Source organism: Drosophila serrata, unplaced genomic scaffold, assembly GCF_035046125.1.
Source record: "Drosophila serrata isolate PLE 108 unplaced genomic scaffold, ASM3504612v1 contig_71, whole genome shotgun sequence".
Classification (NCBI taxonomy): domain Eukaryota; kingdom Metazoa; phylum Arthropoda; class Insecta; order Diptera; family Drosophilidae; genus Drosophila; species Drosophila serrata.
The window spans coordinates 569,657-591,027 of record NW_028256969.1 but is presented as its reverse complement, the minus strand read 5'-3'; the positions used below and the strand labels follow the sequence as shown (position 1 = coordinate 591,027).

Here is a 21,371-nt window from a genome sequence, read left to right as displayed (position 1 = left end):
ATTTCCAATTGGAGATTATAACATATTCTCTTAACTATAAATATACTTCGTGTTTACTCACGAACAATGAATGACCCATCACTACTTTCTGCAGCCCTGGATTTACTAACAAAACAGCTGATTGGACGCCTCGAAAAGAAACAGTGGAAATCTTAATATAGTGTTTAAAAATGCATTTAATTGTTATTATTAAATAGTACAAAGTAAAAAAAGTTAATGCGTCGCCTGTTCACATTGGCCAACATCCAAATAATGTCGAAGAACAAAGGAAAAGCCAAGGCAACTGGCGAGGCAACAAAATCAACTCCGGCCAAAGAGGAAGCCGGTCCGATTACAGTGGACAAAACAGGCAATATATGCATACAAATTCTGGCCAAGCCGGGTGCCAAGCAGAATGGAATCACAGGAATCGGATTGGAGGGCGTGGGTGTTCAAATAGCCGCTCCGCCCAGCGAAGGTGAGGCCAACGCAGAGCTGGTCAAGTTCCTCTCGAAAGTACTTGGCCTGCGAAAGAGCGACGTGTCGTTAGACAAGGGATCTCGGTCTCGGAACAAGATAATACTCATCAGCAAAGGAGCCAGCACCGTGGAGGCCATTGAGGAGTTGTTAAGAAAGGAATCGGAATCATAGATAATAGACTTATCGCAGTTTCTCAAATAAATTTGGATTTTAAAACACATTTGCTTGTTTATTATTTGGTTTTTTTTTTTGTTCATCGATCAGGTCATCATCAAACCTTAATTATACATTTACTCTCCATTGTTTATATTGTAGCTATCAACTAGATCGCGTATGTAAGTATGTAGTCTTTAGGTTTTTTACATAAATTACTTGGATTCTAAATTAGAAATTCCTTAAAACGACAACTGCTCCTGCTTTTGAATGTTTGTTACGAGTGTTTGTTTGAGTCTGTTTATGATAAGCGTATGTTTTTGTCGCTTATAACGCGGCAAAATGTTAGAAATGACAATACAAAATTTAACTCTGCTGTCAACTTAGTACGAAAGGTCGAAATGCAAGTAAATTATGTATATGAATGTGTGTGACTGGATGAATTTTGGTTTGTTGGGGATGTTGGGTGTGCGCTTAATCGACCTCCTCCATGTGGGAAGCATCCTCGGTGTCCTCAACCAGCGAGGGGGCATCACCGGCGCTCTGGGCATCCTCGGTGGTCATTGGCTCGTCCTCGTCGATGCCCAGACCCAGCTTGATCATGCGATAGATGCGGCTGGCGTGCACCTGAGGGCTGTCCAGGGAGAAACCGGATGAGAGCAGAGAGGTCTCGAACAGCAGGATAACCAGATCCTTGACTGCCTTGTCGTTCTTGTCGGCATCAGCCTTCTGACGCAGAGTCTCCACAATGGGATGATCGGGGTTGATCTCCAATTGTTTCTTGCCTGCCATATAGCCCATGGTGGCTGTGTCACGCAGAGCCTGAGCCTTCATGATGCGCTCCATGTTGGCGGACCAGCCGAACTGCGAGGTGACGATGCAGCAGGGCGAGTCGACCAGACGGTTCGACACGACAACCTTCTCAACCTTGTTGTCCAGAATGGACTTCATCAGCTTGCACAAGCTCTCGAACTTGGCCTTGTCCTCCTCGCGCTTCTTCTTCTCGTCCTCGTCCTCAGGCAGCTCCAGACCCTCCTTGGTGACAGACACCAGCTGCTTGCCCTTGTACTCCTTCAGATGCTGGATGACGTATTCATCGATGGGCTCGGTCATGTAGACAACCTCGAAGCCACGGGCCTTGACGCGCTCCACGAAAGCAGAGTTGCTGACCTGGTCCTTGGACTCGCCAGTGATGAAGTAGACGTGCTTCTGGTTCTCCTTCATGCGAGACACATAGTCGGACAAGGAGCAGAAATCGTCGCCAGAGGCGGAGGTGTGGAAGCGCAAGAAATCTGCCAGCTTGGCGCGGTTGTTGCTGTCCTCGTGCACGCCCAGCTTGAGGTTCTTACTGAACTGGTCGTAGAACTTCTTGTAGTTCTCCTTGTCCTCAGTCAGCTCCTCAATCAGCTCCATGGTCTTCTTGACCAGGTTCTTGCGGATCACCTTCAGGACCTTGTTCTGCTGCAGCATCTCACGCGAGATGTTCAGGGGCAGATCCTCAGAGTCGACCACGCCCTTGATGAAGTTTAAGTACTCGGGGATGAGGTCCTCGCAGTTGTCCATGATGAAGACACGGCGCACGTACAGCTTGATGTTGTTGCGCTTCTTCTGGTTCTCGAACAGATCGAAGGGAGTGCGACGGGGGATGAAGAGCAGGGCGCGGAATTCCAGCTGGCCCTCCACAGAGAAGTGCTTCACGGCCAGATGGTCCTCCCAGTCGTTGGTCAGCGACTTGTAGAACTCTCCGTACTCCTCCTGGGAGATATCATCGGGATTGCGAGTCCAGATGGGCTTGGTCTTGTTCAGCTCCTCATCCTCGGTGTACTTCTCCTTGATGGTCTTCTTCTTCTTGGCATCCTTGTCCTTCTTGTCGGCATCCTCATCCTCGCCGACATCCTCGATCTTGGGCTCATCGGTGTCCATCTCCTTCTTATCTTCCTCCTTCTTCTCGTCATCAGCCTCATCGTCGCTCACCTCCTTCTCGCGCTCCTTCTCGACGAGCAGCTTGATGGGGTAGCCAATGAACTGCGAGTGCTTGTTCACGATCTCCTTGATCTTGCTCTCCTCGAGGTAATCGGTCTGATCCTCCTTGATGTACAGCACGATCTTGGTACCACGGCCCAGGGGCTCAGAGTTGTCAGCGCGCACGGTGAAAGAACCGCCAGCGGACGACTCCCAGATGTACTGCTCATCATCGTTGTTCTTTGAGGTGACCGTAACCTTGTCGGCGACCAAGTAGGCGGAGTAGAAACCCACACCGAACTGACCGATCATGGAAATATCGGCGCCGGCCTGCAGAGCCTCCATGAACGCCTTGGTGCCAGACTTGGCAATGGTTCCCAGGTTGTTGACCAGATCGGACTTGGTCATGCCGATACCGGTATCGATGATGGTCAGCGTGCCGGCAGTCTTGTTGGGAATGAGCTTGATGTACAGCTCCTTGCCAGAGTCGAGCTTGCTGGGATCAGTCAGCGACTCGTAGCGGATCTTGTCCAGAGCATCGGAGGCGTTGGAGATCAACTCACGGAGGAAGATTTCCTTGTTAGAGTAGAATGTGTTGATGATCAGCGACATCAGCTGAGCGATCTCAGCCTGGAAGGCGAATGTCTCTGCTTCCTCAGGCATCTGGAATGGGTTGGGTTGAACGGAAAGATTAGTTTAATCCGGATTTTTAATTGGATTTAGAAAACTAACGCAGCTGCATATTCACTAACACCCTTTTGCTTTGTACTCTCTTGCCTCTTTTCTTTTTCCACCACCACATGCGTGTTTACTCATATATGTACATTGGTGGTCAAAAAAGTAGAAACCCAAAGATGACGCACATTGAACTATGTACATTGCGTTTAAAATTAGAATTTAGAAAATTTATTGTTCTTTAATTAACTGAAGGTGAACTAAAAACACAAATTAAAAAAAGGTTTTAATTTGTTCTAGAAATAAATGTAATTTCATCCCTCCTTTTCGGCCCACCACTGTATATAAGCATGAATGTATATGTGCGTAACCTCTGCACATTGTAAATTCGTACATAACCAAGTTAGCAATTGGAAACATCTAGAAAACTGGGAAAAACTAATCTCCTTGACAACTGTTATTAAAAAGGGACACAATTTCGAGAAAATACTGATGTTTTATGTTATCAAGCGTTTTTTTCACAGACTGACGCCATTTAATTGGCGGCATTGCTAAGTGGCCATGTGTGTGTGTGTGACATGTGCAAAGTACTCTTTAAATTTAAAGTTTTCCGTGTAAATGCAAATGCAAGACAAAGCACGTGTGGGGTTAAAAAAATAAGAGTGTTTTTTTTAATTAATCACCCAGTTTTGCATATTGTTTAATTCATCAAAGTGGAAAAGAAGTTTCCAGAATGTTCTCCAGCCGAAAAGCCGGCACTTTCTGCATATGTATGCGTGTGTTCGTTTGCATCACTCTTAAATAGCCGCAAAAATCATTAAAGCAATAAACGCAACGTAGAGGATTAATTAAAAACGGCAACATCTTGCATCACTTGGCTTCTAGAACTTTAAAATCAATATTCGCCAAATGGGTCAAGAACATTGCACTGTATGCGTTTTCTTGCCATTTTCCTTTGGATCACTGCTTTCGATTACTCACCTTGTATGTTATTCTTTCTATTCACAGAATAAAGGTAAAAATGTATAAATTTTCACTTTGCTTTGTTGCAAGAATGAGAAATTCACAAACTATTTCGCTTCGCAACAGACGTTGACTTTCGATTCACACCGAACGAAATTTTTTTTGGACTGATAAACCGGCAACGCAGGCCAGCTGCTTATATAGAAAAACTGCCCCAACGACCGAATGTTCTAGAAGCTTCTAGAGTTTTCTACACGCTCGGTACTCAACTTCCGGTTAGTATTTTCTCGCGATACGGCTATCAGTGTTGTGAAGTGCTCGAAAAGTGCGCAACCTGTGCGGGCGAATTCAAAAGTTATACTAAAACTGAATTGGAGAGGGATTTGGGTAGAGAAAGTTAGATCATGGATTACTTGATTACAGAGTGGAATATATACTTTCTAAACGGTTTTTAAATTAATAAATTATGTATATACTTTAATAATATATAAAGTTTATATTTCTTCTAATTGTTTGATCTAAATTAAAGGGTGTATAAATGCGAATAATTATTATTTTACTAGTATTCAAATATGCTATAATTCCCTTGTACCCTATAGGTGCCAAGTATGAAGGAGCTAGAAGCATTAAATGTAATTATGTTTATTTTTGGTTTATTTTTAAATTTTTATTTCTCACCCCTGACTTGCTAAAGTACCCTTAATTTGTAATGGTCAGGGCTGAAAAACGTTCGGCAGCGGTGATGGTATGTGTGTCCTATCGATTACTTTAGAGACACGGCGCAGCTGCTAGGCACTTCCCTCACTATCAACAAACAACGTACAACGGTTTTTTAAAAACTTCGGGAAGACATAGAACAAATGGAACTGTCTTGAAAAGTAATTAAATCTCGTAAACTAGAAAAGTTTTTTTACATTCTTCTACTATGCAAAATATAAACCATAAATATGCAATTTTAAGAATATAGAAATTAGTTTACGAGTTTTAAATTTTATTTGAATATCCAGTAAAAAGAAAATATGAAGCTCAGTTGCTTAATTCAAGTGACAAATAATGGAATCATCAGTGGCTTTGTTCACGCAAATCTCTTGGGTGGAGGCATCACAGAAGTATCCATCGGGGCAGCTGCCGGTGACATTGGTAGGCGTCAAGGCTCCAAAGCAAAAGGCAAACGTGGACCGCGAAGTGCAGGCAAAGGTGTAATTGGGAGCACACATGCCACAGCTGTCCGTGTCCCCACAACTGGAGGGACTTTCGCTCCGCTGGAAGCAGATCACTGGCTGATCCGTGCACACCAAACCTTCGGTACATACAAAGGTCTGATTTACATCTGGTGTTTGGCTACCAAAGCATAAATGGTAAGCGGTCTGGTTGATGCAAGCTGCTCCATTTGATTGGCACACATCGCAGTCAGCCTGAATCCAAGCAATCGATACTACCACCAGGGTAACCTGTAGATGGAATGGAAGGTATACTTAGATAGAAATAGGTACAAGTTTCTCAAAAGATCCTATTGTAGAGTCCAAGGGTAATATTCTTATTTATCATACAATATATTAATCCCTTCTCCATTTAAATATCCTTAATAAGGATACTTAGGAGGAAGGGAATAATATTAAGCTCTCACCAAACCCAAGAACTTGTACATCCTCACTACTTTGCGCTTCTTATGTGAATGATTAGGGAAATCCAAGGCAATGCTATTTAGTCTATATTTTGACAGAGGTGCCGAATTTGTTCTAGGGCATCGTAAAAATTCGGAGCCGTGGGTTATGAGAGTGCCTCAACTTATCTTTATGGACACTAAACAAACTTTGACTGAATTTGAAGGTGTGTGGGCCGGCTTAGGCTCCTATAAAGAGAATTGGCACCGCTTCTGGCAACCATCACAAGGCAATGGCTCTTCCCGGTAAACACACAAGCGCCATGCTGTCAGATATCACTCTTAAGGTAAGTTAATTGCCTGGCAAGTAATCTCTAAGCATGTAACCCATTTGGTTGGCAGATCTGTCTGCTTCTTGGAATTTTATCCGGGCGTTCTCTTGGGCAGTCGGTTTGCTCTAGCTGCGAGGCGACCAATGGACAATATGCCTGTATCAGCGAGACTGCCTTTGGGTTTTGCTTCGGTCAGGGAACTGTGGACGAGAATGCTGTGCAAAGCTGCGAGGAGGGCTACTACTGTGTCCTGGAGGGTTTCTGCGCAGCAATGGATTCAGCGAAAGTAAGATTTAGATTTGGGTTAAAGTAAGATAAGATTGTCTAAGTTCACACTTTTTTAACACTAACTTTCTCACAGCCGGCCTGTGTGCTAGAAGATTCTACGACAACATCGGCTGTTACCACAGGTTGGTAAATATAGCGAGTAAATAAGTTTTGGCAAAAATTAAATGGGTTTATGGCTTCCGGCCCAATTTTTCTTCTTTTTAACTGACAAATTCATCGACTGACTCAATTACAGTGGAGACTACAGAGTCTATACCTACTTCTACGACTCCTGATTCTACAACCGACTCTACGATTCCTAATTCAACACTAGAGTCTACAATTCCTGATTCAACGACAGAGTCTATAATTCCTGATTCAACGACAGAATCTACAATTCCTGATTCGACGACAGAATCTACAATCCCTGATTCTACAACAGAGACTTTAATCCCTGATTCAACGACCGAATTGACTACATTCGAAACTACTGAAAGAACTGATTCATCAACAGAATCTACAATTCCTGATTCGACGACAGAATCTACAATTCCCGATTCAACAACAGAGTCTACGATCCCTGATTCAACAACCGAGTCAATAATCCCTGATTCAACGACTGAATTAACTACATTTGAAACGACTGAAACATCTGATTCAACAACCGAATCTACTATCCCTGATTCAATGACAGATTCTACAATCCCCGATTCAACGACAGAGTCTACCAGTCCTGATCCAACAACTACAGAGTCGACTACGGAAATTAATACAGGTTCGTCGAAGAGTATCTTATAGTTTCTAGTTTGATTTATAATATTCGCTTTAAGGTTTATCTACTGATTCCAGTACAGATTCTACCACCACAACGGAGATTACTACAGGTTTAACATAATATAGTACCAAAGATTTTATATTTTAATGACTCTCGCCTTGCTTTATTTTACTTCATAATGACAGAGATATCGACGGATTCGAGTACATTGCAAACAACAGAATCTCCTACGCCTGAGACTTCGATCACAACAGATGTTACTACAGGTCTCTACCAATCTGTTTTCTAAAATCCCTTTTTATTAATCGTATTTTTTCCACCACAGATACGAGCACTGCTTTTACCACCATAACAATAGGTACGCAAACATAAGATATTTCCGTTTTTGGGATTTACTTGCATATATCTAATTGTAATCCATAGACTCATCCCCTGGCACCACAGTAAGCACCACTACTCTGCCATCAGAAGTGGACGCGAACCAATACTGTTCAGAATTGGGGGCCAAAGGCTACTTCCGAGTTGAGACAGATGCAACCTGCCAAAAGTAAGCATTATATATAATACACAATTTCAATAATAAATAAATTCAAATCTCAGGTATGTGTACTGCTACAAATTGTCCAAGGATTACCTCGGTTGGCTTTATTATTGTGACACGAATAAATACTACAACTCCGATACAGAGTCTTGTCAATCGGAAAGGCCATCAAACTGCTAAGTGTTGGAAGTAAAAGAATCATCTTAGTTTAGATGTAAACCCTTGCAGGGTATTATAATTTTCTTAAATTCTAAATTGAATTGCAAACTGCAAGGGGAGATAAACTTTGGCTTCCCAAAGTTAGTTCCCTTTTTTGTTTTTATTTTATTTTATTTTCAAGTAAATAATTTACTTAGCTAATAAAAATCACTATTGCTACTATAATAAATGTAAAGATTATTATGCACAACCATCGGGTTTCGTGACACTGCAGTATCCCAAGGATGCGTTAAAATATTGCCCGCTCCTGCAGTTCTTGACCAAAGGTCTTGAGAGGCCATCCTTGGCCACATAGCAAAGGACATAGCTAAAAGAACATTTCCAATTGAGTCATATTTTATTGAGTTTATTATGAACTGATAAACTGATGATGATTACCTGGCACATGTAGAATCGTTTTGGTTCTCAATCATCACCGTCGGGTTCTCATTAGCGCAGGCCTTGTCTGCACTCCAAGCGTCTGTGCTGCGAGCAGGAGTTGGAGATGCAGCCAGGCAGTGAACCAGCAACTAGACAACGTAAACTCTAATTACTGAAACACTCGATGGGAATCCTTGCTTAGTAGTTACCAGGGATAAAATAAGTCTTGGCCACATACTGTCGCTTTAACCTTGCGTCCTCTTTGCACACTGAAACCTTGAGGCATTTGTGGGGCCTTTATGTAGCAACAGGGTTTAATCTAAGCAGCATCGTTTATCTTTCCGCTCTTTCTTTATGTAATTAATGTTTATGGTGTGTACCTCAACTTGATCTGTGTTTTGATAGCAATAAATTTGTGTATGTATGCTCAGAAGTCTTTTTAGATATGAGCAATTATTCCCATGGAAAAAACAAACTCAAGAGTGGTCATCAAATGAAATAGCAACAACCCGGGCTTTGTGCTAATGTTTTACTTTACTGACTTACTAGTATTTTTTTTAAATATTTAATAAGGCTCTGAATGGGTTTTCTAAAATCTATTTGCAGAAGAAACTATATATAAAGTATGCAACTTTAAGTAAAACACTTTGAAACTTTCTGCGCAGCTTTATCTTTCTAAATAACGTCAAAAATAACTCTCTTTACTGTTCTTACTGTAGGTTTTTTATTGGTAAAACGATAACAATGTTAAAGATTAGCAAGAAATTCTGCGAAAGTTGGTGCTTATGTACAACCATCCGGTTTAATGGTGACGCAGATTTTGAAGCTGTCGTCAAAATAATAGCCCATCTTGCAACTCTTGATTAGTCCGTGAACTTGTCCATTGTTAAAATAACAATATACGAAACTATAGAAATTGAGAATATAAGTAAATAGTTCTTAGTATGTCTAAACTTTAGTCTTACAAAAGCAGGTTAGTTTTCTAAAACTAAAACCTGATGGTATGGCTTACCTGCTACATGTGGGATCATCCTGATTTCTTGCCATGGTCGTGGTTGTAATTTCGGCGCAGGCTTTCTCTACACTCCAAGCTTCCTCAGAGGACTGGTCACTTAATTCCGAAGTTGGCAGTGCTGTCAGCAAATTAACCAGCAGCTAAATTCACGGGATATTAAGAACAATTCAATTCAACAATACAAAATATCCGATAATGCCTCCTACCATAAGTAAAATAAATTTCGCCAGCATTGTTAGCTTTGTATTGCCTGACACTCTCTAAATGCAAAAAGGAACCAAAAAATGGGCTTTTATATCGGAGGAGGTTCTCCCAAGTACTGCTTATCTTTGAACTTAATGGGGATGCAATAAATGATTGTGGTTTTTATTATTAGTGATTTTATTGGCAAATCATTTTATGATGTATTTCGAAATTCATCAGAATTTGCTGGTTTATGTACAATAATCGGGTTTGGTACTGACACAGACTCTTTCAGAGGAGTCAAAATATTGGTTTGCCTTGCAAGACTTTATCAAAGCCTTGATGACACCGCTGCTAATATAACAATATACGTAGCTGCAAATTTAGGTAATTGATAATTAAAATTATTAAGTTTGCTTTAGTTTTCAGCTTACGTAGTGCAAGTGGGATCGTCTTCGTTGGTAAACAAGGTTGTGACGGTAATATCCGCGCAAGTAGCCTCCTTGCTCCAGGGTAAAGCTGTTGTAGTCGTTGTTGTAGTTGACGTGGTCGTTGTTGTGGTTGTCGTTTCTGCCTCGAGGCATCCATCTGGCTTCGTGGGTCCGCAAATTTTTAGGCTTGCATCAAAGTAAAGGTTCTCCTTGCATGTCGTGATCTTCACTGAATGGACACCGGTATTGCTCACCGAACAGGATATATAACTGAAACAGTTTTTATAAGTGGAATTATCTAGTTTTCGAACAAACAAATTAATTACGTTGTACAGGTGGGATCATCTTTGTTTTCGAAAAATGTACTCTTAGTGGCCGCATTGCACAAGTCCTCGGCATTCCAAGGAGCTTCGGTTGTCGTAGTTGTAGTCGGTGGCGTCGTTGTGGTTGACTCACATACTGGACTGGCACCGCGGTAGCAAGTGTAAAAGCCATCGGTGCAATAGAAACCATCGGGACAAGGCAGGAGTTTATACGTAGGCACTCCTGAAAGTAAAAATATTTATTATAACGGCTTGTGTTCGGTTAGTTTTTGTAATCCTGCTTGCTACGCTTTGATTTTGTAAGATCGTTGACTATAGTTGAATCTCACCCAAGTACCGACCAACTTACTCACCATCGTAGCAAACGGAGAAGGTGGTTTCGCTGTGACAAGCCACATTGCTTTCACTTTGACATTCATTGCAGGCGGCCATGGCATTGTGGGCCAGTAGCTTGATATTATTAATAAAGAATACGGATGTGAATCAAGAAATTTACACGATTTTGGGTTCGGATTCAGTTACCAGTGGAATTATTAGCGCCTGCCACATCTTTTTGGTCTTCCGTCGGAGATCACTCTAAAATACTGGGGACGAACAATACACTTTATATATTTAACACTTTAAGTTATCTCTGGAGAGACTTGCCCAAAAAATAAGAGATAGTTGAGTTATGTTTGCTTACTTTTATTGCGATGTTAGGCTCTTCGCGTCAATAAATAGTACAAGGCTACGTTACGGTAATTTATATAAAAAATATATATATTCACAAATTGAAGGCGCGTTTGTTAGTTATTAGCTGCTAGCAGAGAACGATATACATAGGAATACATAGGTAGAATACATAGAAACGGGAAAAGAAAGCCTTTCCGCTTTGGACGCAACACTGAGGCATCGGTATACATAGCATAGCTAAGGGTTAACACGTTTAATAGTTTGTATTTGTAGAGTAGGCTTGTGTATACTGGATAGTTATGAGTTCGTTGGCCTGGCTGGCTCTTAGTCTTTTTTTTGGAGTTTTTGTTTTTTGTTTATATTGCATAAATACGTTGGTACTATAGTAAGTATAGTCTTAAGGCAAATCATAGCGGTTTAAGCAGCACTTTTACACTTATTACACTGTGTTACATGGGCTTAAGGCAACATCGATGTTCTAAATGCATTCTAAAAATAAATTCGTAATTTCTAAAACGAAATAATACTTCGTCAGCGCAAAATGCATTAATATTCAAGTTCAATTTCAAATTCGTATACTTGATTTAAGCCCTAGACGCATCCGTATTCATACCAGATGCTATTGCTCTTGTCCTCGGTCCGCTTCCGCGCCGTCTTGTCGTCCTGCAGAGGAGTACTAGTGCTAGCGGCAGGAAGCAAAGGGCTCTGGTCGCCGCTGGTCGAGGCACCGCCGATCGTTGTGTTAATCCGATTGTACATGAGAAATGTGGCTGGGCCACTACTAGCCGTGGTGTCGCCCGTCTTCTGCGGCGTCTGAGGTGGCTCCGGCGCTGGTGCAGTAGTTGCTGGGGCATTGCTACCGCCCGACGATTGCTGCTGCTGGGCGGAGCTACCATCGGGTAGCTTCTGGTGCTCGTCGATTAGATAAACGGTGCGTCGGGAGCCAGCTGTGCCCAGCGTCAGGCTGCTGCCCGTCACGTCTGGCGCTTCAAGACTGCTGTAAAGCAAACTTCATATTAGCATAATAAATATTTCAACGAGACGAGGAGCCACAACAATGGGATGTTCAGGGAGAAGGCATAGGGCGGAGATACAGACAAGGGGCGTAAGGCTAGGGAGTAAGTTTTAATGGGATCTTAAATGATTGTTAACATCTAAAGCGCATTACCCGTGCACGCTATTTCTACGTGAGTTATTCAAATCCGTACGTTTCTGTGCCTGCAGGCTACTGCGCACGGCACCTCCGCGTTGGATGGAGTTATCCAGCAAGTCCCTATTGTACAGAGTGTGTGGTGCGAACGGGTGTTGAGTTGTGTATAATACATGTAAATAAAACGTAGATCGGAGAACCGTGAACCCAAAAATACAACCAAAAACAAGAAAGGAAGTTAACTTCGGCACGCCGAAGTTTATATACCCTTGCCGATAGAACTTCTATGACAAAGAATCCCTACAATATAAATTATATATATTTATGATTAAAAACAATGAAGTAACACCTCTTTTCATTTCATTCACCTAAACATATTTATATTTGCAGTTCACAGATTTGCATTTTTCCTTTACATCAAACGATCGTTTGTATGGCACAGTCGTCCGACTTTCATGAAATTTTACACAAAATTTAAGACTAATATAAAATGGCTAAACCTCAAACTTGATGAAAATCTGTTGAAAACTGAAAATGTTATAATTTTATTTGTAAAAATTTTCCGGTCATTGAGTGAGAGTATATAGAAGGCTAACTACAAAATTTCATTCAGATAGCTTCAAAACTGAGAGACTAGTTTGGGTAGAAACGGACAGATGGACAGACGGATAGACGGGCATGGCTAGATCGACTCGGCTGTAGATCCTGATCAAGAATATATATACTTTATATAGTCGGAGGTGCCTCCTTCACTGCGTTGCAAACTTCTAACTGAAATTATAATACCCTGCAAGGGTATAAAAAAAAGAAAAGGAAAAAAACAAGGAAAAAAAATCCTAAATAGGCTTATATTAGCAAGCTTAAAATCCTTATTTTTTGAGCGGGTTTTTGTGTGAAGAATTACTTTTGCAAAAATTATATACAAGCATTGCTTGAAATATGTTAACTTTCTGTTATTTAAAAGCATACCAATTCTTAAAAATTTGCTTTACAAATATAGATCAACTTATTTTAATATATATTTTATATTGAGCAGTTTCGATCATCACCATTGTTGTGTTCTTTGTTTAGTAAGTTGTGCTGAATAAACTATTTTCGGGAGTTAAGTATACTTTACTATAAATAAAATAAATGACACCATATCCCCGCTCGTCATGATCATCACGGCTCTTAAAGAGAGCTTGGAAGACTTCGAGATCAATAATAAGCTAGTCAACACGGCCAAGGGTATGGTAAATAAACAATAATTTAATATAAACCATATTTTCATGTATCTTGACTTTTTTGGGCCTTGTTTTGGTTTCAATTATCAAGAGATATTTTATTAACGTCTTACCTTAATTAAGAAAACTATAATTTTTATGATTGCCACATCCACTTGATCAAAGTCTATCAACCACCAAGCACTAGATTAGTAATTTATATAAAAAACACACAAAAAGAAGAAGAAAACTAAACTTCCTGTAGCTAGGGCCTTGCTTAAGTATAAGACTTGAGAATCGCAGAGGAGAGCGCTCTATGTACCAAATAGTTAAACAAAGCCTATCTTTCAGTCGAAAGCTTGAAACTTAGTGATGGAGTCATTTCCGATCCTATTATTCATATATATTTTTGATCAGCATCAACAGCCGACTCGATCTAGCCACGGTTGCCACATCCACTTGATCAAAGTCTATCAACCACCAAGCACTAAATTAGTAATTTATATAAAAGAAGAAGAAGAAAACTAAACTTCCTCTAGCTAGAGCCTTGCTTAAGTGTAAGACTTGAGAATCGCAGAGGAGAGCGCTCTATGTACCAAATAATTAAGCAAAGCCTATCTTTCAGTCGAAAGTTTGAAACTTAGTGATGGAGTCATTTCCGATCCTATTATTCATATATATTTTTGATCAGCATCAACAGCCGACTCGATCTAGCCACGGTTGCCACATCCACTTGATCAAAGTCTATCAACCACCAAGCACTAAATTAGTAATTTATATAAAAGAAGAAGAAGAAAACTAAACTTCCTCTAGCTAGAGCCTTGCTTAAGTGTAAGACTTGAGAATCGCAGAGGAGAGCGCTCTATGTACCAAATAATTAAGCAAAGCCTATCTTTCAGTCGAAAGTTTGAAACTTAGTGAAGGAGTCATTTCCGATCCTATTATTCATATATATTCTTGATCAGCATCAACAGCCGACTCGATCTAGCCATGGTTGCCACATCCACTTGATCAAAGTCTATCAACCACCAAGCACTAAATTAGTAATTTATATAAAAGAAGAAGAAGAAAACTAAACTTCCTCTAGCTAGAGCAGTGTAAGACTTGAGAATCGCAGAGGAGAGCGCTCTATGTACCAAATAATTAAGCAAAGCCTATCTTTCAGTCGAAAGTTTGAAACTTAGTGAAGGAGTCATTTCCGATCCTATTATTCATATATATTCTTGATCAGCATCAACAGCCGACTCGATCTAGCCATGGTTGCCACATCCACTTGATCAAAGTCTATCAACCACCAAGCACTAAATTAGTAATTTATATAAAAGAAGAAGAAGAAAACTAAACTTCCTCTAGCTAGAGCCTTGCTTAAGTGTAAGACTTGAGAATCGCAGAGGAGAGCGCTCTATGTACCAAATAATTAAGCAAAGCCTATCTTTCAGTCGAAAGTTTGAAACTTAGTGATGGAATCATTTCCGATCCTATTATTCATATATATTCTTGATCGGCATCAACAGCCGAATCGATCTAGCCAGGTCCGGCATAAATTTAATTTTTGCAAATTTTTTGACAATTTTAATTTTTAATTTTTTTAAATTTTTTATAAGGGGTATCGTTAAAATGGTGAAAAATTGATGAAATTTGAATTTTTTTAATTTTTAAATTGAGTATGCAGATTTGTTACCCTAATAAAAACTGAAATTACTGCATTTTTGGCTTAGTTATGATATATTTAATATTTGACCTCTTAATACTTAGCTAACTTCAAAGGTATTAAGAAAATTATTCATGTTTTTTTTGTATATAAAATAAGTTTTTAATATATGATTAGTGTACTTACTTTGAACTTCTATGAGTAGGAATCCCCACAATATAAATTATATATATTTATGATTAAAAACAATGAAGTAACACCTGTTTTCATTTCATTCACCTAAACATATTATATTTGCAGTTCACAGATTTGCATTTTTCCTCTACACCCAACGATCGTTTGTTTGGCACCTATATGATACAGTTGTCCGATTTTCATGAAATTTTACACAAAATTTAAGACTAATATAAAATGGCTACACCTCAAACTTGATGATGATCTGTTTAAAACTGAAATAGTTGTAATTTTTAATTGTATTAATTTCTCGAGCGTTCCTATGGGAGCTATATGATATAGTAGTTCGATTTTCATAAAATTTTACACAGAATTGTAGAGTATAACAAAATGGCTATATCTCAAATTTGATAAAAATCTGCTGAAAACTGAAAATGTTATAATTTTTTTTGTAAAACTTTTCCGATCATTCCTATGACAGCTATATGATATAGTCGTTCGATCTGGCCCGTTCCGACATATATATGAGTGAGAGTATATAGAAGGCTAACTACAAAGTTTCATTAAGATAGCTTTAAAACTGAGAGACTAGTTTGCGTAGAAACGGACAGACGGACAGAAGGACAGATGGACAGATGGATAGATGGACAGACGGACATGGCTAGATCGACTCGGCTGTTGATCCTGATAAAGAATATATATACTTTCTATGGTCGGAGGTGCCTCCTTCACTGCGTTGCAAACTTCTGACTGAAATTATAATACCCTGCAAGGGTATAAAAACCACAGAGTTTCGATCGCTTACCGCTGCAGGCTCTGGCGAAGCGGAATGTTTCGCTGGAGCAGATGCGTATCGGAGGCAATGGATATGGGCTCCTCGTTGCTATTATCCGACTCATTACCGCCGGACTCAGAGCCGATTACAAATTGTGAACTGGTTCGGGCATCATCTACCCAGGAGCGACGGTTCTAACGAAAGGGAGCACAGAATTAGTCAGAACACGGGCTAGGACAGGTTACTTACTCGACTGGGCACTTTGTTCATCAAATCCGAGCTGGCCTTCTTCACTCTTCTAACCAGACCAATGGCAAAGGGTTTTCTGAAATCAAAAGATACGACTTGGTACCCATTTTCCTGTACTAATCTGTTTGCTTCTTACTTCTTGTGGACTGTGACTTCGGTCTTTTTGTAGTGCTCCATAATTTTCTCCTCCAGCTTTTCCTTTTGTCGCTTAAGACTGTGCACCCGTTCGGTGTAGTTCTTCTCCTCTTCGTGAAAGTGCTTCTTGTCCTCGAGGGAAATCGCCAAGAGCTCCTGATATTGGGAGAGTAACTGTGACACATTGTCCATTAAGGCCTTGCGCTCTGAATCCAGATCGGCATTGTTTTGAATGAGCATCTGCAGGGTAAACTCATGGAGTTATAACTAGGTAATACCAAACGCAATTGAGAACTCACCTCGCAGCGTTGCTGAACCTTAGTGTACTCCACTTGGAGATGACGAACTTGGTCGCTCTTCGTGTTCAGCTCGCCGGTTAGCTCCGTATTGTGCAGCTTAAGGCTCGAGTGCTCCATGCGTATCATCTTGTACTGCTCCTGGATGTTCTTGTACTCGTTCTTGAACCGATCACTGGTGGCGAATAGGTTGCGGAAGTCGTCGGTAAGCTTGGAGTGCTCAGTGCGCAGAATGGACAGATCCTCGCTACAGGTCTTCATATTGTTGTTCTGCGTGGTCAGCTCTTCAATGCGTTGCTCCAGAGCCGTTTGTTGTTCGCGGGTGTCGCGCATCTCCTGTCGTAGATCCCGCACCGCCGCCTTCAGCTGTTCCTTGTCCTTGTTCAGCGATTCGTATTCGGCGGAGAGCTGATCGTGCAGACACTGCAACGTCACTTGGTCCTGCAGCGCATGCTTGTGCTCCTGCTGCAGCGAATCGATTTCCTTTAGCAAGGTATCCTTTTCGGCCGCCAGCTGCGAGTTGGCCAGCTGTAGGGCCACATGCTGAGTATTTAGCGACGTAATCTGGGAGCCCAAGGCAGCAACGTCCACACTGAGCCGGGCATTCTCCGTCTGCAACTGTGTGTTTGAGTCTTTGAGGCGCGTCAGTTCTGCTGACTCGCGTGCCGGGCTAAGACGAACCTTATGCTCGAACCGCAGTTCCTGGGAGGAAGGCTGCGCCGCAACCGACGCTGCAGGAGCAGACGCCGCTAGCTCGATGTTCTTTTCTACGGTGAATATTTCCTGGCGGTGGCAAAGCACACACATGTCCGATTTGACGCCTCCGCCCTCGTGATCACCGTCGTCCTCCATTTGTTGCTGTTCGCGCGTCACGTTTAGCATGATCTCTCGCACAGTCTTGAAGGTTTCCGGATTGCGTACAAGCTTCTCCACCACATGCTCAACGTTCAGTTCGCCGGGCTCTTCGTCGGCGAGGCCGAGCTTCTCCAGGTTGTGTCGCACCTTCTTTGTTACAAGAGTTCCGGTAACCAGGTCATTGCGTAGTGTGCTTATCATCTCCTGGTCAATGTTGCGTTGCGAGACTAGCTCCTGGTTCTGCTTCTCCAGCTCCACGAGTTTTAGCTGCACCTGCTCGGCCTCCTCGAGGGTTTTGGTCAGCCTGACCAACTCCTTGGCCTGGGCATCAAGTCGGTTGACGCTCTCGTCCAGCTGCACGGACTTCTGTTCGCTGCCCTCCTTCAGCTTTGACACCTCTTTGACCAAGCTGGCGTTCTCGCGCTCATAGGTCGATACCTTGGCCTCGATCTCGTAAAGCCTCTGGCGGGTCTGTTCGTATTGCTTGGACTTCTCTGTATATTGCTCCAGCTCCTTGGCTTTGCTTTCAGCCAGCCGCTCCAGATCGTCGGCTCGACGCTGAATGCTCTCGTTTAGCGTCTGTATGCGCTGCTTCTCCTTGTTCAGAGTCTCCACATGCTGCTCCGCATCGGCCAGCTTCTGGCGATCCGTCTCCCGCTCGAGACTCTGGCGGTCGTAGCTTTTCTGCCGACTGTCCAAGGCGTCTTGTAACTTCTTGTTCTCCTCCAGAGCGTTCTTGAAGACGCCTTCTAGCTCGACATTCTGCTGGGTAAGCCGCTGGACATTTTCCTGCATCTGTTCAATTTTTAGCGAGAGCTTTTTCTTTTCCTTCTCCAGCTCCAGCATCTTGCCGGAGGTCTCGTGAAAGTTGCTCTCCTTCAGCTGCTCCAGGGCGGCCGTCAAGCGACGATTCTCCAGCTCCAGTTTAAGAGCACGTGTCTGGGCATTGTTCGTGAGCTGTTCGGAAAGACTGTTGTCGCCAGAGTTGCAGTCGTCTTCGTTGTCAGAGAAGGACTTGTCCAGCTCCTGAGTCGTATTGAGATTCTTAGCCACCAGCTGCAACTGGGCATTCTCCTCCAGCAGCTCCTCGAGCTTCGATCGGTCCACGTCCCGTTCCAGCGCCATATCGTTGAGCTTCTGCTTGTACTTAATGATCTCGGACTCCAAGGAAATGGCGTGCTCTGAACGTTTACGATAACGTTGCAGCTGCTCCTCAAGCATTTCCCTAGGAGGATTAAATAAGTTATATAGTCCCTTTTAAGTTTGTTAGGAGAACATACTTTGATTCCAACAGCACGCGGTTGTCCTCACGCAGCTCCTCTACGCGCGACTTATAAAAGTCGGAATCACCGAGTTTTTCACGATACTTCTGGACCTCCACCTCCAGGCGATCTGCACGCTCCGCGCGCTCCCTTAGGATGTCCACCTCGTCGCGATAAGCAGACGCCCGCTTGGCCTCCGTAAACCATTCCTGGCTCTCCTGCCGCAGCTTATCGAAGCGCACTTTCTTGTCATCGAGCTCCTCCCGCAGCTCCAAGAGATTCTCTGATTTTTCCTCACTGAAAAGCGGAATTGACATTACTGAAATAATGGAATATATATGACAACTTACAGCTCCTGTCGCAACTTGCGGTTCTTAGACCTGAGATCCGCACACTCTACGGCTAAGTGATTGCTCTCCGAGTTGGAGGACGATGAGGGCGTTGAGGTTGCCGTTCCGTTGGACGGGGAGCGAGGCACACTCACGCCCTGGCTGCATTCCACGAGATTGTCGCCAGCGGCCATTTCGGGCTCCACGCAGGCCAGATCGATCCACTTCAGATACATGAGATCCCGCTCCTTCGTGAGGCGCAGGATGTGCGTGTACATACTTTGCGGTGTCAGCCGTTCCACAGAGTCCTCGGTGAGCACCAGGCTGTGACTGTCTGTTACCTGCTTGATCAACGCCACAATGGCATGCTGCGTCTCCAGATCCAGCTCCTTGATACGGGCAATGAACAGCTCCTTGTTGGGACACTGCACGGCGGCACCGAGCAGCAGCGTGAGCAGCGTCCGCATCTGGTCCAGGCCGCTCCTGCTCTCCGGATGGTGGCCCAAAGTGAAGGCATCGGGCAGGACCAGTATGGTCTGGCCCAGCTCCTCCTCGAACAGGGCCTTGAGATTCCGCACAATGCATTCGAAGTTCTTGGCCCTCGCAATGCTCAGCGACTTTCCATTGAGATCGTTCAGCTCGCTGGGATTGTTCTGCGGCTCCGGATCGATCTGCAGCCAAACGCTGTGGATAATGTGGCCATCGAGCAGAGAAGTATAGCCGGCGAGCAACTCCGCTCGCGGCAGGCATGATTCCAGCTGTAACGGAAGAGATTACCAGTTTAAAACGAGAATAACGTGAGCGGGCGTGAATATGTATATTTTTGTAGCTGGACAAAAGACCAGCACTCAAATGAAGCCCATTACACTGCTCCTCCTGCGCCCGTGTCGTGGATACCGTAAGCCACCGTCTTGAGCAAGTTACAATAACCTTGGTTCTTGCGACTCTGCGAAAGCCACATAACTACAAACAACTGAAGTTAACGATATAGCAACGGGGGTTACGCTTTGCCGGGTATTATTATTTCATTCAGAAGCTTACTATGCTGTGAAGGAGTCATTTCCGACCCTATAAACCATATATATTATTGATCAGCATCGTCAGCCGAGTCAATCTAGCGACATTTTTTCAAAATTTCAAAAAAAGTTAAAATTTTAAAAATTTTGCAAAAAAAATTATATTTTTTATATTGCAAAACCCTGTATGTATATTTGTTTACCCTTTAAAAACTAGAACAGAAATGTATTCCGAATAGAAATTGGTGCATATTTGGCTTAGTTATGATATTTAAAAAATCTTGATTTATCAGAAAAATTAGCACATCAAAATCTTCCTAGAATTGATATATTTTAGGTTTTCTTGCTGATATACTAAGACAAAAAGATAATATTCTTTTGTTTAAAGTAAATGTAAATGTATGTATGTTTTGGGCGATATTTCATTAGGTAAACAAACATAAAAGACTTTAAGGGCGATATTGACTGCCAAGAAGCTACGATAATTTCCATGCTCAAATCGATTTTGTGTTCGACGACACCTGTTCCCATTATGTTGACCTCAACTGTGTATGTGTGTGTGTCGTGCGCGAGTATGTGAGCAGGTTGTTCTCATGACTGTTTGTTGTTGTTGCCACTTTGTGTTTTCTTCGCTTTTGTGTTTCCATATGTGCGCATGGGAATCGAACACTTGAATTATTTATGCCAAGCACATAGACCCACTGGCGATGCAAATATCGAGCATGCTTATCCATAGAACAACTCACCCAAGAAACGAGTGCTCCATTTATGAATTCGTCAATTTCCATTGGCGTCGCCGTTGCCGTGCCAGCCATTGTTGTTCTTGTTGTTTCGGTGAGATGGACGGAATATGTAGGTGCTCGTGGTGTGTGCCCGCTACTTCTGCACCTGTCACAATGTAGCAGCTGGTGCACTGCGGCCCTTCCGAATTGCAAGCTGCTGCTTCTTTTTTATTTTCCCAACGATTGTCCCGCAGCCTCCCAATAGTCATGCCAAGGACGGGGCATTTCCCGAGCCACCAATAACGCACATCCGGAAAATCACAGATAAATATACACTAGGAACGGCGGGACAGCGCACTTTTTCAGAATGGGTTTAATAAATACGTTAACTACAAGCACTAAAAGCGGTACGAAAAATAGCGAAAATCACTTTTGGGAAGACGAGTTAGTTATTTTTTAGCTTCTATAGAGATGGTCGTTTTTGTGAGTTCAAAGGTATCGCTTGATCGATACATCGATATATATTTATCATATTCTCTTCGTATGCCTACGGTCACACCTTTTTCACTTCACCTGCAAAATTCTGTTAACTCTCTGTTCACCATCACCTCTCTGTTAACCT

The 21,371-nt window shown here is 42.4% G+C and overlaps 8 protein-coding genes across 13 annotated transcripts; 2 read left to right on the top strand and 6 right to left on the bottom strand.

Annotated features, from left to right (window-relative positions):
• The first annotated feature begins 216 nt into the window (after window positions 1–216).
• LOC110182800 (UPF0235 protein C15orf40 homolog) lies at window positions 217–679 on the top strand. Its single transcript, XM_020950933.2, has one exon. It carries the CDS (start codon window positions 217–219, stop codon window positions 628–630), a length of 414 nt encoding a protein of 137 aa, XP_020806592.1. The 3' UTR covers window positions 631–679.
• Hsp83 (Heat shock protein 83) lies at window positions 662–4,574 on the bottom strand. The gene is made up of 2 exons (XM_020950932.2): window positions 4,231–4,574; window positions 662–3,237 (listed from the first exon to the last, which is right to left on the bottom strand). Exon 2 carries the CDS (start codon window positions 3,235–3,237, stop codon window positions 1,087–1,089), a length of 2,151 nt encoding a protein of 716 aa, XP_020806591.1. The 5' UTR covers window positions 4,231–4,574; the 3' UTR covers window positions 662–1,086.
• A 672-nt stretch (window positions 4,575–5,246) lies between these two features.
• LOC110182798 (uncharacterized) lies at window positions 5,247–5,868 on the bottom strand. The gene is made up of 2 exons (XM_020950931.2): window positions 5,840–5,868; window positions 5,247–5,663 (listed from the first exon to the last, which is right to left on the bottom strand). The coding sequence occupies exons 1-2, from the start codon at window positions 5,858–5,860 to the stop codon at window positions 5,247–5,249; spliced, it is 438 nt and encodes a 145-aa protein (XP_020806590.1). The 5' UTR covers window positions 5,861–5,868.
• Window positions 5,869–6,108: 240 nt separating this feature from the next.
• LOC110182797 (uncharacterized) lies at window positions 6,109–7,910 on the top strand. The gene is made up of 9 exons (XM_086839243.1): window positions 6,109–6,162; window positions 6,218–6,433; window positions 6,509–6,557; window positions 6,671–7,189; window positions 7,245–7,298; window positions 7,375–7,455; window positions 7,515–7,547; window positions 7,613–7,736; window positions 7,790–7,910. The coding sequence occupies exons 1-9, from the start codon at window positions 6,109–6,111 to the stop codon at window positions 7,908–7,910; spliced, it is 1,251 nt and encodes a 416-aa protein (XP_086695369.1).
• On the bottom strand, window positions 7,797–8,595 carry LOC110182783 (uncharacterized). The gene is made up of 3 exons (XM_086839236.1): window positions 8,548–8,595; window positions 8,328–8,458; window positions 7,797–8,256 (listed from the first exon to the last, which is right to left on the bottom strand). The coding sequence occupies exons 1-3, from the start codon at window positions 8,593–8,595 to the stop codon at window positions 8,130–8,132; spliced, it is 306 nt and encodes a 101-aa protein (XP_086695362.1). The 3' UTR covers window positions 7,797–8,129.
• Window positions 8,596–9,009: 414 nt separating this feature from the next.
• LOC110182766 (uncharacterized) lies at window positions 9,010–9,659 on the bottom strand. The gene is made up of 3 exons (XM_020950882.2): window positions 9,531–9,659; window positions 9,322–9,464; window positions 9,010–9,216 (listed from the first exon to the last, which is right to left on the bottom strand). Exons 1-3 carry the CDS (start codon window positions 9,555–9,557, stop codon window positions 9,093–9,095), a joined length of 294 nt encoding a protein of 97 aa, XP_020806541.2. The 5' UTR covers window positions 9,558–9,659; the 3' UTR covers window positions 9,010–9,092.
• A 28-nt stretch (window positions 9,660–9,687) lies between these two features.
• Window positions 9,688–10,845, bottom strand: LOC110182764 (uncharacterized). The gene is made up of 5 exons (XM_020950881.2): window positions 10,784–10,845; window positions 10,615–10,711; window positions 10,265–10,484; window positions 9,942–10,208; window positions 9,688–9,882 (listed from the first exon to the last, which is right to left on the bottom strand). Exons 1-5 carry the CDS (start codon window positions 10,808–10,810, stop codon window positions 9,759–9,761), a joined length of 735 nt encoding a protein of 244 aa, XP_020806540.1. The 5' UTR covers window positions 10,811–10,845; the 3' UTR covers window positions 9,688–9,758.
• Girdin (protein girdin) lies at window positions 10,762–21,252 on the bottom strand. 6 transcript variants are annotated; one of them, XM_020950878.2, is made up of 10 exons: window positions 20,774–21,252; window positions 19,033–19,769; window positions 18,701–18,979; window positions 16,569–18,645; window positions 16,271–16,509; window positions 16,135–16,210; window positions 15,916–16,079; window positions 12,102–12,206; window positions 11,547–11,930; window positions 10,762–10,845 (listed from the first exon to the last, which is right to left on the bottom strand). In XM_020950878.2, the coding sequence occupies exons 1-10, from the start codon at window positions 20,840–20,842 to the stop codon at window positions 10,833–10,835; spliced, it is 4,143 nt and encodes a 1,380-aa protein (XP_020806537.2). In that variant the 5' UTR covers window positions 20,843–21,252; the 3' UTR covers window positions 10,762–10,832. The 6 variants fall into 6 exon arrangements, with proteins under 6 accessions (XP_020806537.2, XP_020806536.2, XP_086695196.1 ...); XM_020950877.2 differs by lacking the exon at window positions 10,762–10,845 and having other exon boundaries at window positions 10,930–11,930; XM_086839070.1 differs by lacking the exon at window positions 10,762–10,845 and having other exon boundaries at window positions 10,930–11,927.
• Window positions 21,253–21,371: the final 119 nt, after the last annotated feature.

Bases quoted from the DNA above. Each gene is read 5' to 3' on its own strand.
- LOC110182783 (XM_086839236.1), bottom strand. From the start codon at position 8,595: ATGCCTCAAGGTTTCAGTGTGCAAAGAGGACGCAAGGTTAAAGCGACA. The intron at 8,459-8,547 runs GTATGTGGCCAA...TACGTTGTCTAG, and splicing joins GACGCAAGGTTAAAGCGACA to TTGCTGGTTCACTGCCTGGC. The intron at 8,257-8,327 runs GTAATCATCATC...ATGTTCTTTTAG, and splicing joins AACGATTCTACATGTGCCAG to CTATGTCCTTTGCTATGTGG.
- Girdin (XM_020950877.2), bottom strand. From the start codon at position 20,842: ATGGCTGGCACGGCAACGGCGACGCCAATGGAAATTGACGAATTCATA. The intron at 18,646-18,700 runs GTATGTTCTCCT...TAATCCTCCTAG, and splicing joins CGCGTGCTGTTGGAATCAAA to GGAAATGCTTGAGGAGCAGC. The intron at 16,080-16,134 runs GTAAGTAACCTG...CCCTTTCGTTAG, and splicing joins TGAACAAAGTGCCCAGTCGA to AACCGTCGCTCCTGGGTAGA.
- LOC110182797 (XM_086839243.1), top strand. From the start codon at position 6,109: ATGGCTCTTCCCGGTAAACACACAAGCGCCATGCTGTCAGATATCACT. The intron at 6,434-6,508 runs GTAAGATTTAGA...ACTTTCTCACAG, and splicing joins CAGCAATGGATTCAGCGAAA to CCGGCCTGTGTGCTAGAAGA. The intron at 7,456-7,514 runs GTCTCTACCAAT...TTTCCACCACAG, and splicing joins CACAACAGATGTTACTACAG to ATACGAGCACTGCTTTTACC.
- LOC110182766 (XM_020950882.2), bottom strand. From the start codon at position 9,557: ATGCTGGCGAAATTTATTTTACTTATG. The intron at 9,465-9,530 runs GTAGGAGGCATT...CCGTGAATTTAG, and splicing joins CGAAATTTATTTTACTTATG to CTGCTGGTTAATTTGCTGAC. The intron at 9,217-9,321 runs GTAAGCCATACC...CAATTTCTATAG, and splicing joins GATGATCCCACATGTAGCAG to TTTCGTATATTGTTATTTTA.
- LOC110182764 (XM_020950881.2), bottom strand. From the start codon at position 10,810: ATGTGGCAGGCGCTAATAATTCCACTG. The intron at 10,712-10,783 runs GTAACTGAATCC...AATAATATCAAG, and splicing joins AGGCGCTAATAATTCCACTG to CTACTGGCCCACAATGCCAT. The intron at 9,883-9,941 runs GTAAGCTGAAAA...CTAAATTTGCAG, and splicing joins GACGATCCCACTTGCACTAC to CTACGTATATTGTTATATTA.
- Hsp83 (XM_020950932.2), bottom strand. From the start codon at position 3,237: ATGCCTGAGGAAGCAGAGACATTCGCCTTCCAGGCTGAGATCGCTCAG.
- LOC110182798 (XM_020950931.2), bottom strand. From the start codon at position 5,860: ATGTACAAGTTCTTGGGTTTG. The intron at 5,664-5,839 runs GTGAGAGCTTAA...TTCCATCTACAG, and splicing joins TGTACAAGTTCTTGGGTTTG to GTTACCCTGGTGGTAGTATC.
- LOC110182800 (XM_020950933.2), top strand. From the start codon at position 217: ATGCGTCGCCTGTTCACATTGGCCAACATCCAAATAATGTCGAAGAAC.